We start from the raw sequence: 14,355 nt of genomic DNA, 5'->3' as shown, positions 1-14,355 counted from the left end.
CAGGTCCTGATCACTCATGAGCTTGAAGTAAAACCGATACCAATAAGCTGGCCTGCACAAAATGTATTTCTCAAAAACTCGTGCAAAGATTTACAGTTATATTTAACACAAGTTTTCTTTTTTATCTACTTTTTTTTATTAGAGCAATTCAACATACTATATTTTTTGCACTCTACTTACATATTTTTAAATCTTAATTCTATTGTTTAATTTTTGTAGAAATTTTCTATCCACTTTGGTCCGTGATTCATTTTTTTTTTACGTATACTACTTGATTGTCCGTACAATTATTCCCGAATAGTTTTTTTCCTATTTTTTATCGAGCTTTTTATTTCCGAATAGTTTTTTACTATTTTTATCGAACTTTAATTTTTGTTCCCGAATAGTTTTTACTATTTTTTATTGAACTTTAATTTTCGTTCCGGAATAGTTTTTACTATTTTTTAACGAACTTTAATTACTTTTATTCCCATATAGTTGGGCGCCAATTACAAATAACCGTCTTGTTTTTTGTTATTATTGCTTTATTGATCAGACCATCCTGTCTGATGAGTTCTCTGTTTAAAACTAAACTTACATTCTAAATGTCTTAAACCTGCACCTTGTCTCAGTTGTTGTGGAGTTATTGCAGCGGATACGACGCCGACGCTTGCGTTGGCAGTTTGCCGCTACCGCTGTGCCTTACCTGTCAACGTGGGAATGTGAATTCGCTGACTCAGGCCACGCGCGGACTTTGTTGTTGACAAAGTGCTGCTTATGTTGACTGCTAGCTGCCAGCGTGAGAATGTGGATTCGCTGACTCAGGCCACGCGCGGACTTTATCGTTGACAAAGGGCAGCTTATGTTAACTCCTCCCCTTCTAAATGAAGGCCGTCCACGGACTTCTTAAGATTGTTTATGACGTTCTGAAGATTCTGGTATTTGAGTCTTCTTTTTCGCTCTCGGTATAGTTTGATTAGACCGTAACAGGTAATTAGTATGACAATGCTAGTGAGACCTGATATCGTTGGTCCCATCATAGTCCTCCCTTCGATTTTCCCGATAAAACGCAGGTTTTCCATACTTATCTTGTGAAGGTATGGAAGACTCAAAATCTTTTGATGACTGGTGATATTGAGGAGCGCCGTCGTTGCTGATCCTGGTAATTTTTTAAACATGCCGTTTATGTTTTTGAAGTAGGATCCATTAATTTTAATCTCATTTTCGAAGGAAAGTAAATAAGTTCCCTTTATGGTCTTCTCGGTGTCTGCGGTAGTCTTGACTAAAGCGGTATTATCGTTAATGATGATTATGCCATCATCGACCACCATAATTGGTTCAAGGTGGCTAGGGCGAGTGCTGCATTGGGCAACATTACCAGAATGAAGCTGCTGCGCGCACGTTGGATGTTGTAATTTTTTGCAAAACGTTGATGTGAGCCTTGCGCTGCAATTTCCAATCGCCAAAATTTGATTATGACAATCGGCAACATTGTTGTCATTCCCAAGGTGCAGGATTGTTCCATTGTGTTGGACAGGAAAAATAATAATTCTCTTACAGACTAGTACTGGCTTGGGATATTTGATAATAAAATGTAGAAGATTACCGTCTAATAGAACCTTAATATATGATACCTCCATTAAATCAGTGATAGTTGTGTTTGTAGAGGGCATTTCAATAATGTTTTTTATATCATTTGAGTTTAACAACATGGGATTTATTATCCCTATCTTTGCAAGGGTAGTAGTTGAAATTAAAGTTTCAATTTCATTTATAATGATCCTATTTCTTGCAAGCAACATTTCATACAAGTGACCAGTGTCGATCTGTCCAGCTTTTGAGTTTTTAATGATGTGGTTAACCGTTTCCGTCAGTTCATTTATCTTTTCTTGTATCCTTGTGTTTACTTCTACCTGATGTCGCTCTGAGTCTACGAGTTCCTGTTGTCGGAACTTTAAGTTTTCGAAATCGCCAAAGTCAGGCGTACCTGCGATAACCTTTAGGGCAGTACCCAAAACGTTAATGCTCCTAGCCTGCCTGTGATGGATGTCCAGTGTTGTCAGAAGCACCTTTATATGTGCAATGCCTGCGTCCAGTAACATTCTCATATGGGATAGAGGGAATTGCGTTGTTAAGCCTTTGGTTTCCTCAACTATTCCCTTGTATACTGTAAGATTAGTTGTATGCCTTAGATAGCCAAATTCCTCCCAAATCGTCGCGTCACCATCCTGAATCGGTATGTAGTCGGAAGTCGAATAGTCGGTCAATTTTGCCGTCGTCGTTTGAATAAGAAGTATCGCAATCAGTATCCTGAAAGATAGTGTGAAAGAAGCTTAAATAATTTACCCCATGCTATTTAAAGAATTCTAAAATATGCTAAGAATTTTCCCTTACTTTAGGTTGTCCTTGTGGACCACCCTCCCTTTTATGAGAACCGTGGTTCCCAAGTCTGCTTCAACTTCCTCATCAACATATAAAGGGGTTCATTTATTTCCGAGTCGTATGTTAGTCTTTACCAATACTCTTTCCCCCACGTCGAATACTCTATTCCGTCTGAAGGGGTTATTCCTATCCATTTGTACTTGTTGAGCCTTCATTATTTTCATGGTTATCTCATTCCTCAGTTCGGGTGGGTTGGCGTGAAGTATTTCGATTGGTTTCATATTGGTCACCGAGTGAATCGTTCGATTGTATTTAGTTGTTGCCATTAATATGAGGTCTGTCGTCTCGTTAATTTTTCTGTCCAGTTTCAAACATCTGGCTATCTCCAAAAGTGTACTATGGAGGCGTTCAACCTGCCCGTTCGAGGTGCTATGAAGGGGTGGTGCGTTTACGATGTCGACACCAAAACTATTCCTCAACAATGTGGTTATCGTTTCAGAATTTAGAGAAGCTTCATTATCACAATAAATTGTTTTTGTGTTTGGAAATATATTCATTAACTGAATGATTGGGACCTTTACATCCACAATTGTTCGAGAAGGTATAGGCTGCACCGCCGCAAATTTTGAGAATTTGTCCAGACAGGTAAGAAAGTACTTTTTATCTGTCGAAAAGATATCAATGTGCAACATTTCCCCGGTATAGGAGGGGATTGGAGTTACACCATGTTCCTGCTTACGTGGGTGTCTGTCGTATTTGGCCTTACCACAGATCCTACAATTCGCGACAACTTCATTCGCCAAATTTGTCATCTTTGGGAAATAGTAATCGCAGAGGATTTGTTTAATATTCTCCTGGGCTGCTCTGTGAGCTCGATTGTGCTCAGCAACAACAATCTCCCTCTGCTCGTTTTTGTTGACAATATCAGACACCATGTTTTTGCAGTGCCAAAACTTTGTTGACGGAAAACTCCTTACCAATTCATGTTGTATGCTGCCCAATGTTGGTAGATCGCAATGTACGGCATTTACCACATTTGGGTTTATAGCTATTTTTATCTCCTCAATAAGGTGCTTCCTATTTGTAAATTGAATTATATGACGAGTTTTATTGCCAAAGTATATGAAATTCCGTCTTAAAATAATGTCTGCTTCTTCTAAAACGATTTGGTTTCGGAAGCAATTTAATGGTTTTTCAGTTCCTTCTATCGTACAGACATTTCGCTGTGGACTGTAGCCAAATCTGATTGGGCATCCTCTTCTAGAGCGTGGATGTTCTGTCGTGATAGCGCGTCAGCAACATGATTTTCCTTGCCCGGTTTGTAAAAAATTTTAGTGTTGTGCTCGTCGATAAACGCTTTCCAGTGTTTAATTTTAGCATTTGGGTTTCGGTCTGAAACCGCAAACGTAAGTGGCTGATGGTCTGTAAAAATGTTTAAATTTTTAACGCCATAGAGATAGACTCTAAGGCTTTTTAGGGCCCAGACTATGGCAAGTAACTCGCGTTCGTTAGTTGCAAAGTTTTTCTCACGATCTTTCAAAGTCCTTGAAATAAAGGTGATTGGCCTATTGTCTTGTGACAGTACTGCCCCTATACCCAAATATGAAGCGTCTGTCGTTAGATCAAATGGCTTCCTGAAGTCTGGGTAGAGTAACATAACATCCTCCGATGTAAGGACTTCCTTCAATTTGTTAAAAGCAAGTGATTGTTTTTCGTCTAATTCCACTTTAATCTTTTTCGATTGTGTGGCGCTAACCTTGCCGTTTTCTCCTTTCAAAATATCTGTTAAAGGCTTTGCTATTGCCGCAAAGTCCTTAATAAAGCAACGATAGTAGCTTGCTAAACCTAGAAAGGATCTGACATTGAAAAGAGTAGCGGGCTTCTCGTAGTTATGTATAGCATCTACTTTGCTGCGGCTCGTTTTAATGCCTCCCCTAGACACAACAAAGTCTAAGTATTCAACGCTTTCCTTAAAAAATTGTGATTTCTCGCGCGAAATTCTCATATTAGCTTCATGTAACCTCTTTAACACCCACTCGATATGCTCGACATGTTTTTCTTCGGTTTCTGAAAAGATAATAACGTCATCGACGTAAACGTAACAGGACTTTCCTATTTGTTTTCTCAGTACGGCGTCGATAGCCCTTTGAAAAATGCTGGGCGCATTCTTCAATCCAAAAGGAAGCCTGCAGAATTCGTATTTTCCGTTGCCTACCGAGAAAGCGGTCTTTTCCCTATCGGATTCTGCGAGAGTTATTTGGTGGAAGCCCGATTTCAGGTCGAGTGTTGTGAAATACTTGGCCTTTCCTAGATTTGATAGTATTACGGTTACATTGGGGATGGGATATTTGTCATCGATGGTTTTTTCGTTTAATTTTCTGAAGTCTATTACAAGACGTTTCTTCACATTGCCTTGTGCGTCCATTCCTTTTTTATCTACAACCCATATTGGGTTGTTGTATGGTGACCTAGACGGTCGGATAATACCATTTCTTAGTAAATCGCGAATTTCAGTAATCACGAATTCCGCTACACCCATTGGATAAGGGTATAGCTTAGAATACACCGGGTCGTCACTTTCGGTGCGAATAATGGCGACAATATTTGTGTTAAATGGTAGGGCCTCATTAGGATCAGAAAAAACGCGTAATAAATTTTTCACCACTTTCTGAAATTTGCCCTTTACAACCTCGGGGACATCTATGTCCTCTACTCGTGTGAAATTCACATTTGCACACTTTAAAAACTTTATTTCTTCTGAGCCATTATTAGTTATTATTCTTTTCGATTTTAGATCTATTGTTGCGTTTGTTTGCGTTAGCAAATCCAGACCTACTATTCCGTCTAACGTTGAAAAAGACGGGAGAATAAAAAAGGTACTGTTTGTGTCCAAAAGGTTTACCGTGCATTTTTCTTGAATGTGAGTAAAGCCATGGATTGACTTTACCAAGAAAGAATTTTCGGCAGGTGCTATGTGCTTAAGCACTTTTAGAGGCTTTATATAGTTCTTTAATGCCCCCGTATCAATCAATAATTTTAGTTTTCTCCCTGCAACTGTTCTTTCAATGAACGGTAGCAAGGAGTCCTATCTAAACAATTTAACTGGTTAGGTTCAGTAAGGTCGTCTTCGATTGATGAGGCCTCTGAGTTTGCTACCTCATGATACGTCGTATCTTCTTGATTAGAAGTAGAATTTACATTTGGCAGGTAGTTAACCCGTTGTTGTTTTGGTCCTGTGAATTTTGCAGAATCATTACTTGGTCTCTTCACTGTCTGTCCGTATTTTTGATTTTGATTATTAGGATATCGAGATGAGTATCCACTATTTTTCTGTTGTGCTGAAGGTTCTCTGAAGCGTTGCGAGGTATCAACATCCATTGGCTGTACTGGCTCTAGTTTCGGCGGAGTCCTGCTGTTGAAGTCCCGCGTTCTGTTAAAATGGGTATTTTTCGCAAGATACGTGTCATTCGTCTGATATCTACTACTTGTACCTTTTTGTCTAGATTGCTCTAGATTGGATTTGTCTTCCAGGCTCCTGGCATATGTGCTTGCGAACTGGTATCGCTCATGGTTAGATTCCACCTCCTGTGCTAACGCTAGAGCCGAAGGTAGATCTTTAGGCCGGGCTGAGAATAACACATCACTAAGGGGTTTCTTAGTCCCTGAAATAAATACGCGTAATGCATCCATTCTGTATTTTTCGTTCAGTGATGCAGCAATTGATTTTTCGTAAGTCATTATCGTTTTGTTAGTTAAAAGGGTTAACTTTTTCTCTACCTCGTCGTAATATTGTAGTAGTGACAAACTTCCTTGGCGGAGAGTTGACATCTCCTGTTCGATCAAGTAAATTGGTCGTTTGTCGGAATAACTAAAATCGAGTCGATTAATTATGGCCTTAAAATTTAGAACGGTATTAAATGAGGCCAGAACCATGTCGGCCGGGCCTTTAACTTTATTCCTAATGATGGCAACAGCCTGATAATGTTTGCTGCTACCCTCATAATCCTCAAAAACTTTGTAGGCGGTGTGTGCCGCCTGCCGCCACGATACATAATTCTCCTGCTTACCGTCGAAGTCCGGTAAGGACTTTACAATATCGAGTGGCTCCTCACATCTAATCCCGGGCACAATTTCTGTTTCCCTATATGTTTCTATGTTCGGTGTGTCGATTTTAACGTCATTTAGTCGTTGATTAATAATTGCAAGCTTTTGTTCGAAATTTTCTCTTTGAATGGCAAGTGCACTACAAACTGCACTTTCCACTAATGCCCTTAATTGGTCTGGTTCCAGCGCCATTTCTTGTCTTTTGTCTGCCACTCTATATTTTGTCCACCAATTTTCAGTATTATCCCTATTGTTGCACTGTTTTTTACTAACTTCTATTCCGTTAAGTCTCTCAAATATTTTGTCCAGGTCCTGATCACTCATGAGCTTGAAGTAAAACCGATACCAATAAGCTGGCCTGCACAAAATGTATTTCTCAAAAACTCGTGCAAAGATTTACAGTTATATTTAACACAAGTTTTCTTTTTTATCTACTTTTTTTTATTAGAGCAATTCAACATACTATATTTTTTGCACTCTACTTACATATTTTTAAATCTTAATTCTATTGTTTAATTTTTGTAGAAATTTTCTATCCCCTTTGGTCCGTGATTCCTTTTTTTTGTGACGTCTCCTCCTTGATGGTCCGTACAATTATTCCCGAATAGTTTTTTTCCTATTTTTTATCGAGCTTTTTATTTCCGAATAGTTTTTTTACTATTTTTATCGAACTTTAATTTTTGTTCCCGAATAGTTTTTACTATTTTTTATTGAACTTTAATTTTCGTTCCGGAATAGTTTTTACTATTTTTTAACGAACTTTAATTACTTTTATTCCCATATAGTTGGGCGCCAATTACAAATAACCGTCTTGTTTTTTGTTATTATTGCTTTATTGATCAGACCATCCTGTCTGATGAGTTCTCTGTTTAAAACTAAACTTACATTCTAAATGTCTTAAACCTGCACCTTGTCTCAGTTGTTGTGGAGTTATTGCAGCGGATACGACGCCGACGCTTGCGTTGGCAGTTTGCCGCTACCGCTGTGCCTTACCTGTCAACGTGGGAATGTGAATTCGCTGACTCAGGCCACGCGCGGACTTTGTTGTTGACAAAGTGCTGCTTATGTTGACTGCTAGCTGCCAGCGTGAGAATGTGGATTCGCTGACTCAGGCCACGCGCGGACTTTATCGTTGACTAAGGGCAGCTTATGTTAACTCTTCCCCTTCTAAATGAAGGCCGTCCACGGACTTCTTAAGATTGTTTATGACGTTCTGAAGATTCTGGTATTTGAGTCTTCTTTTTCGCTCTCGGTATAGTTTGATTAGACCGTAACAGGTAATTAGTATGACAATGCTAGTGAGACCTGATATCGTTGGTCCCATCATAGTCCTCCCTTCGATTTTCCCGATAAAACGCAGGTTTTCCATACTTATCTTGTGAAGGTATGGAAGACTCAAAATCTTTTGATGACTGGTGATATTGAGGAGCGCCGTCGTTGCTGATCCTGGTAATTTTTTAAACATGCCGTTTATGTTTTTGAAGTAGGATCCATTAATTTTAATCTCATTTTCGAAGGAAAGTAAATAAGTTCCCTTTATGGTCTTCTCGGTGTCTGCGGTAGTCTTGACTAAAGCGGTATTATCGTTAATGATGATTATGCCATCATCGACCACCATAATTGGTTCAAGGTGGCTAGGGCGAGTGCTGCATTGGGCAACATTACCAGAATGAAGCTGCTGCGCGCACGTTGGATGTTGTAATTTTTTGCAAAACGTTGATGTGAGCCTTGCGCTGCAATTTCCAATCGCCAAAATTTGATTATGACAATCGGCAACATTGTTGTCATTCCCAAGGTGCAGGATTGTTCCATTGTGTTGGACAGGAAAAATAATAATTCTCTTACAGACTAGTACTGGCTTGGGATATTTGATAATAAAATGTAGAAGATTACCGTCTAATAGAACCTTAATATATGATACCTCCATTAAATCAGTGATAGTTGTGTTTGTAGAGGGCATTTCAATAATGTTTTTTATATCATTTGAGTTTAACAACATGGGATTTATTATCCCTATCTTTGCAAGGGTAGTAGTTGAAATTAAAGTTTCAATTTCATTTATAATGATCCTATTTCTTGCAAGCAACATTTCATACAAGTGACCAGTGTCGATCTGTCCAGCTTTTGAGTTTTTAATGATGTGGTTAACCGTTTCCGTCAGTTCATTTATCTTTTCTTGTATCCTTGTGTTTACTTCTACCTGATGTCGCTCTGAGTCTACGAGTTCCTGTTGTCGGAACTTTAAGTTTTCGAAATCGCCAAAGTCAGGCGTACCTGCGATAACCTTTAGGGCAGTACCCAAAACGTTAATGCTCCTAGCCTGCCTGTGATGGATGTCCAGTGTTGTCAGAAGCACCTTTATATGTGCAATGCCTGCGTCCAGTAACATTCTCATATGGGATAGAGGGAATTGCGTTGTTAAGCCTTTGGTTTCCTCAACTATTCCCTTGTATACTGTAAGATTAGTTGTATGCCTTAGATAGCCAAATTCCTCCCAAATCGTCGCGTCACCATCCTGAATCGGTATGTAGTCGGAAGTCGAATAGTCGGTCAATTTTGCCGTCGTCGTTTGAATAAGAAGTATCGCAATCAGTATCCTGAAAGATAGTGTGAAAGAAGCTTAAATAATTTACCCCATGCTATTTAAAGAATTCTAAAATATGCTAAGAATTTTCCCTTACTTTAGGTTGTCCTTGTGGACCACCCTCCCTTTTATGAGAACCGTGGTTCCCAAGTCTGCTTCAACTTCCTCATCAACATATAAAGGGGTTCATTTATTTCCGAGTCGTATGTTAGTCTTTACCAATACTCTTTCCCCCACGTCGAATACTCTATTCCGTCTGAAGGGGTTATTCCTATCCATTTGTACTTGTTGAGCCTTCATTATTTTCATGGTTATCTCATTCCTCAGTTCGGGTGGGTTGGCGTGAAGTATTTCGATTGGTTTCATATTGGTCACCGAGTGAATCGTTCGATTGTATTTAGTTGTTGCCATTAATATGAGGTCTGTCGTCTCGTTAATTTTTCTGTCCAGTTTCAAACATCTGGCTATCTCCAAAAGTGTACTATGGAGGCGTTCAACCTGCCCGTTCGAGGTGCTATGAAGGGGTGGTGCGTTTACGATGTCGACACCAAAACTATTCCTCAACAATGTGGTTATCGTTTCAGAATTTAGAGAAGCTTCATTATCACAATAAATTGTTTTTGTGTTTGGAAATATATTCATTAACTGAATGATTGGGACCTTTACATCCACAATTGTTCGAGAAGGTATAGGCTGCACCGCCGCAAATTTTGAGAATTTGTCCAGACAGGTAAGAAAGTACTTTTTATCTGTCGAAAAGATATCAATGTGCAACATTTCCCCGGTATAGGAGGGGATTGGAGTTACACCATGTTCCTGCTTACGTGGGTGTCTGTCGTATTTGGCCTTACCACAGATCCTACAATTCGCGACAACTTCATTCGCCAAATTTGTCATCTTTGGGAAATAGTAATCGCAGAGGATTTGTTTAATATTCTCCTGGGCTGCTCTGTGAGCTCGATTGTGCTCAGCAACAACAATCTCCCTCTGCTCGTTTTTGTTGACAATATCAGACACCATGTTTTTGCAGTGCCAAAACTTTGTTGACGGAAAACTCCTTACCAATTCATGTTGTATGCTGCCCAATGTTGGTAGATCGCAATGTACGGCATTTACCACATTTGGGTTTATAGCTATTTTTATCTCCTCAATAAGGTGCTTCCTATTTGTAAATTGAATTATATGACGAGTTTTATTGCCAAAGTATATGAAATTCCGTCTTAAAATAATGTCTGCTTCTTCTAAAACGATTTGGTTTCGGAAGCAATTTAATGGTTTTTCAGTTCCTTCTATCGTACAGACATTTCGCTGTGGACTGTAGCCAAATCTGATTGGGCATCCTCTTCTAGAGCGTGGATGTTCTGTCGTGATAGCGCGTCAGCAACATGATTTTCCTTGCCCGGTTTGTAAAAAATTTTAGTGTTGTGCTCGTCGATAAACGCTTTCCAGTGTTTAATTTTAGCATTTGGGTTTCGGTCTGAAACCGCAAACGTAAGTGGCTGATGGTCTGTAAAAATGTTTAAATTTTTAACGCCATAGAGATAGACTCTAAGGCTTTTTAGGGCCCAGACTATGGCAAGTAACTCGCGTTCGTTAGTTGCAAAGTTTTTCTCACGATCTTTCAAAGTCCTTGAAATAAAGGTGATTGGCCTATTGTCTTGTGACAGTACTGCCCCTATACCCAAATATGAAGCGTCTGTCGTTAGATCAAATGGCTTCCTGAAGTCTGGGTAGAGTAACATAACATCCTCCGATGTAAGGACTTCCTTCAATTTGTTAAAAGCAAGTGATTGTTTTTCGTCTAATTCCACTTTAATCTTTTTCGATTGTGTGGCGCTAACCTTGCCGTTTTCTCCTTTCAAAATATCTGTTAAAGGCTTTGCTATTGCCGCAAAGTCCTTAATAAAGCAACGATAGTAGCTTGCTAAACCTAGAAAGGATCTGACATTGAAAAGAGTAGCGGGCTTCTCGTAGTTATGTATAGCATCTACTTTGCTGCGGCTCGTTTTAATGCCTCCCCTAGACACAACAAAGTCTAAATATTCAACGCTTTCCTTAAAAAATTGTGATTTCTCGCGCGAAATTCTCATATTAGCTTCATGTAACCTCTTTAACACCCACTCGATATGCTCGACATGTTTTTCTTCGGTTTCTGAAAAGATAATAACGTCATCGACGTAAACGTAACAGGACTTTCCTATTTGTTTTCTCAGTACGGCGTCGATAGCCCTTTGAAAAATGCTGGGCGCATTCTTCAATCCAAAAGGAAGCCTGCAGAATTCGTATTTTCCGTTGCCTACCGAGAAAGCGGTCTTTTCCCTATCGGATTCTGCGAGAGTTATTTGGTGGAAGCCCGATTTCAGGTCGAGTGTTGTGAAATACTTGGCCTTTCCTAGATTTGATAGTATTACGGTTACATTGGGGATGGGATATTTGTCATCGATGGTTTTTTTCGTTTAATTTTCTGAAGTCTATTACAAGACGTTTCTTCACATTGCCTTGTGCGTCCATTCCTTTTTTATCTACAACCCATATTGGGTTGTTGTATGGTGACCTAGACGGTCGGATAATACCATTTCTTAGTAAATCGCGAATTTCAGTAATCACGAATTCCGCTACACCCATTGGATAAGGGTATAGCTTAGAATACACCGGGTCGTCACTTTCGGTGCGAATAATGGCGACAATATTTGTGTTAAATGGTAGGGCCTCATTAGGATCAGAAAAAACGCGTAATAAATTTTTCACCACTTTCTGAAATTTGCCCTTTACAACCTCGGGGACATCTATGTCCTCTACTCGTGTGAAATTCACATTTGCACACTTTAAAAACTTTATTTCTTCTGAGCCATTATTAGTTATTATTCTTTTTGATTTTAGATCTATTGTTGCGTTTGTTTGCGTTAGCAAATCCAGACCTACTATTCCGTCTAACGTTGAAAAAGACGGGAGAATAAAAAAGGTACTGTTTGTGTCCAAAAGGTTTACCGTGCATTTTTCTTGAATGTGAGTAAAGCCATGGATTGACTTTACCAAGAAAGAATTTTCGGCAGGTGCTATGTGCTTAAGCACTTTTAGAGGCTTTATATAGTTCTTTAATGCCCCCGTATCAATCAATAATTTTAGTTTTCTCCCTGCAACTGTTCTTTCAATGAACGGTAGCAAGGAGTCCTATCTAAACAATTTAACTGGTTAGGTTCAGTAAGGTCGTCTTCGATTGATGAGGCCTCTGAGTTTGCTACCTCATGATACGTCGTATCTTCTTGATTAGAAGTAGAATTTACATTTGGCAGGTAGTTAACCCGTTGTTGTTTTGGTCCTGTGAATTTTGCAGAATCATTACTTGGTCTCTTCACTGTCTGTCCGTATTTTTGATTTTGATTATTAGGATATCGAGATGAGTATCCACTATTTTTCTGTTGTGCTGAAGGTTCTCTGAAGCGTTGCGAGGTATCAACATCCATTGGCTGTACTGGCTCTAGTTTCGGCGGAGTCCTGCTGTTGAAGTCCCGCGTTCTGTTAAAATGGGTATTTTTCGCAAGATACGTGTCATTCGTCTGATATCTACTACTTGTACCTTTTTGCCTAGATTGCTCTAGATTGGATTTGTCTTCCAGGCTCCTGGCATATGTGCTTGCGAACTGGTATCGCTCATGGTTAGATTCCACCTCCTGTGCTAACGCTAGAGCCGAAGGTAGATCTTTAGGGTTTCTTAGTCCCTGAAATAAATACGCGTAATGCATCCATTCTGTATTTTTCGTTCAGTGATGCAGCAATTGATTTTTCGTAAGTCATTATCGTTTTGTTAGTTAAAAGGGTTAACTTTTTCTCTACCTCGTCGTAATATTGTAGTAGTGACAAACTTCCTTGGCGGAGAGTTGACATCTCCTGTTCGATCAAGTAAATTGGTCGTTTGTCGGAATAACTAAAATCGAGTCGATTAATTATGGCCTTAAAATTTAGAACGGTATTAAATGAGGCCAGAACCATGTCGGCCGGGCCTTTAACTTTATTCCTAATGATGGCAACAGCCTGATAATGTTTGCTGCTACCCTCATAATCCTCAAAAACTTTGTAGGCGGTGTGTGCCGCCTGCCGCCACGATACATAATTCTCCTGCTTACCGTCGAAGTCCGGTAAGGACTTTACAATATCGAGTGGCTCCTCACATCTAATCCCGGGCACAATTTCTGTTTCCCTATATGTTTCTATGTTCGGTGTGTCGATTTTAACGTCATTTAGTCGTTGATTAATAATTGCAAGCTTTTGTTCGAAATTTTCTCTTTGAGTGGCAAGTGCACTACAAACTGCACTTTCCACTAATGCCCTTAATTGGTCTGGTTCCAGCGCCATTTCTTGTCTTTTGTCTGCCACTCTATATTTTGTCCACCAATTTTCAGTATTATCCCTATTGTTGCACTGTTTTTTACTAACTTCTATTCCGTTAAGTCTCTCAAATATTTTGTCCAGGTCCTGATCACTCATGAGCTTGAAGTGAAACCGATACCAATAAGCTGGCCTGCACAAAATGTATTTCTCAAAAACTCGTGCAAAGATTTACAGTTATATTTAACACAAGTTTTCTTTTTTATCTACTTTTTTTTATTAGAGCAATTCAACATACTATATTTTTTGCACTCTACTTACATATTTTTAAATCTTAATTCTATTGTTTAATTTTTGTAGAAATTTTCTATCCCCTTTGGTCCGTGATTCCTTTTTTTTGTGACGTCTCCTCCTTGATGGTCCGTACAATTATTCCCGAATAGTTTTTTTCCTATTTTTTATCGAGCTTTTTATTTCCGAATAGTTTTTTACTATTTTTATCGAACTTTAATTTTTGTTCCCGAATAGTTTTTACTATTTTTTATTGAACTTTAATTTTCGTTCCGGAATAGTTTTTACTATTTTTTAACGAACTTTAATTACTTTTATTCCCATATAGTTGGGCGCCAATTACAAATAACCGTCTTGTTTTTTGTTATTATTGCTTTATTGATCAGACCATCCTGTCTGATGAGTTCTCTGTTTAAAACTAAACTTACATTCTAAATGTCTTAAACCTGCACCTTGTCTCAGTTGTTGTGGAGTTATTGCAGCGGATACGACGCCGACGCTTGCGTTGGCAGTTTGCCGCTACCGCTGTGCCTTACCTGTCAACGTGGGAATGTGAATTCGCTGACTCAGGCCATGCGCGGACTTTATCGTTGACAAAGGGCAGCTTATGTTAACTTATACGCGCATTGTATTTCTGATAGTCGATATATATTAATCTGACAATCAAGTCAGGGTTGAAGGCCGTAATA

At 39.1% G+C, this 14,355-nt stretch overlaps 1 protein-coding gene across 11 annotated transcripts in view; it reads right to left on the bottom strand.

The window, feature by feature from the left end:
- The window catches only part of LOC105227653 (protein O-mannosyl-transferase 2), a 233,343-nt gene that overhangs the window by 6,971 nt on the left and 212,017 nt on the right, over positions 1–14,355 (bottom strand). Inside the window, exon 13 of one of the 11 annotated variants that reach the window (XR_007421880.1) lies at positions 304–2,289. The exons of 7 other annotated variants lie outside the window; for them this stretch is intronic. Coding sequence is in view for 2 of the 4 variants with exons in the window: in XM_049449964.1 (XP_049305921.1) it covers positions 2,282–2,289 (8 nt within the window). In the remaining 2 variants the exon portion in view is untranslated. Of the gene's footprint in view, positions 1–303; positions 2,290–7,148; positions 9,063–14,355 lie in introns of those variants that run through there. 3 more of the 11 variants (XM_049449964.1, XR_007421879.1, XM_049449963.1) reach the window with 3 other exon arrangements.

This window comes from Bactrocera dorsalis, chromosome 2 (genome assembly GCF_023373825.1).
Source record: "Bactrocera dorsalis isolate Fly_Bdor chromosome 2, ASM2337382v1, whole genome shotgun sequence".
In the NCBI taxonomy this organism is placed as follows: Eukaryota; Metazoa; Arthropoda; class Insecta; order Diptera; family Tephritidae; genus Bactrocera; species Bactrocera dorsalis.
The sequence above is the reverse complement of the archived record's forward strand: the minus strand, read 5'-3'. Positions and strand labels throughout refer to the sequence as shown.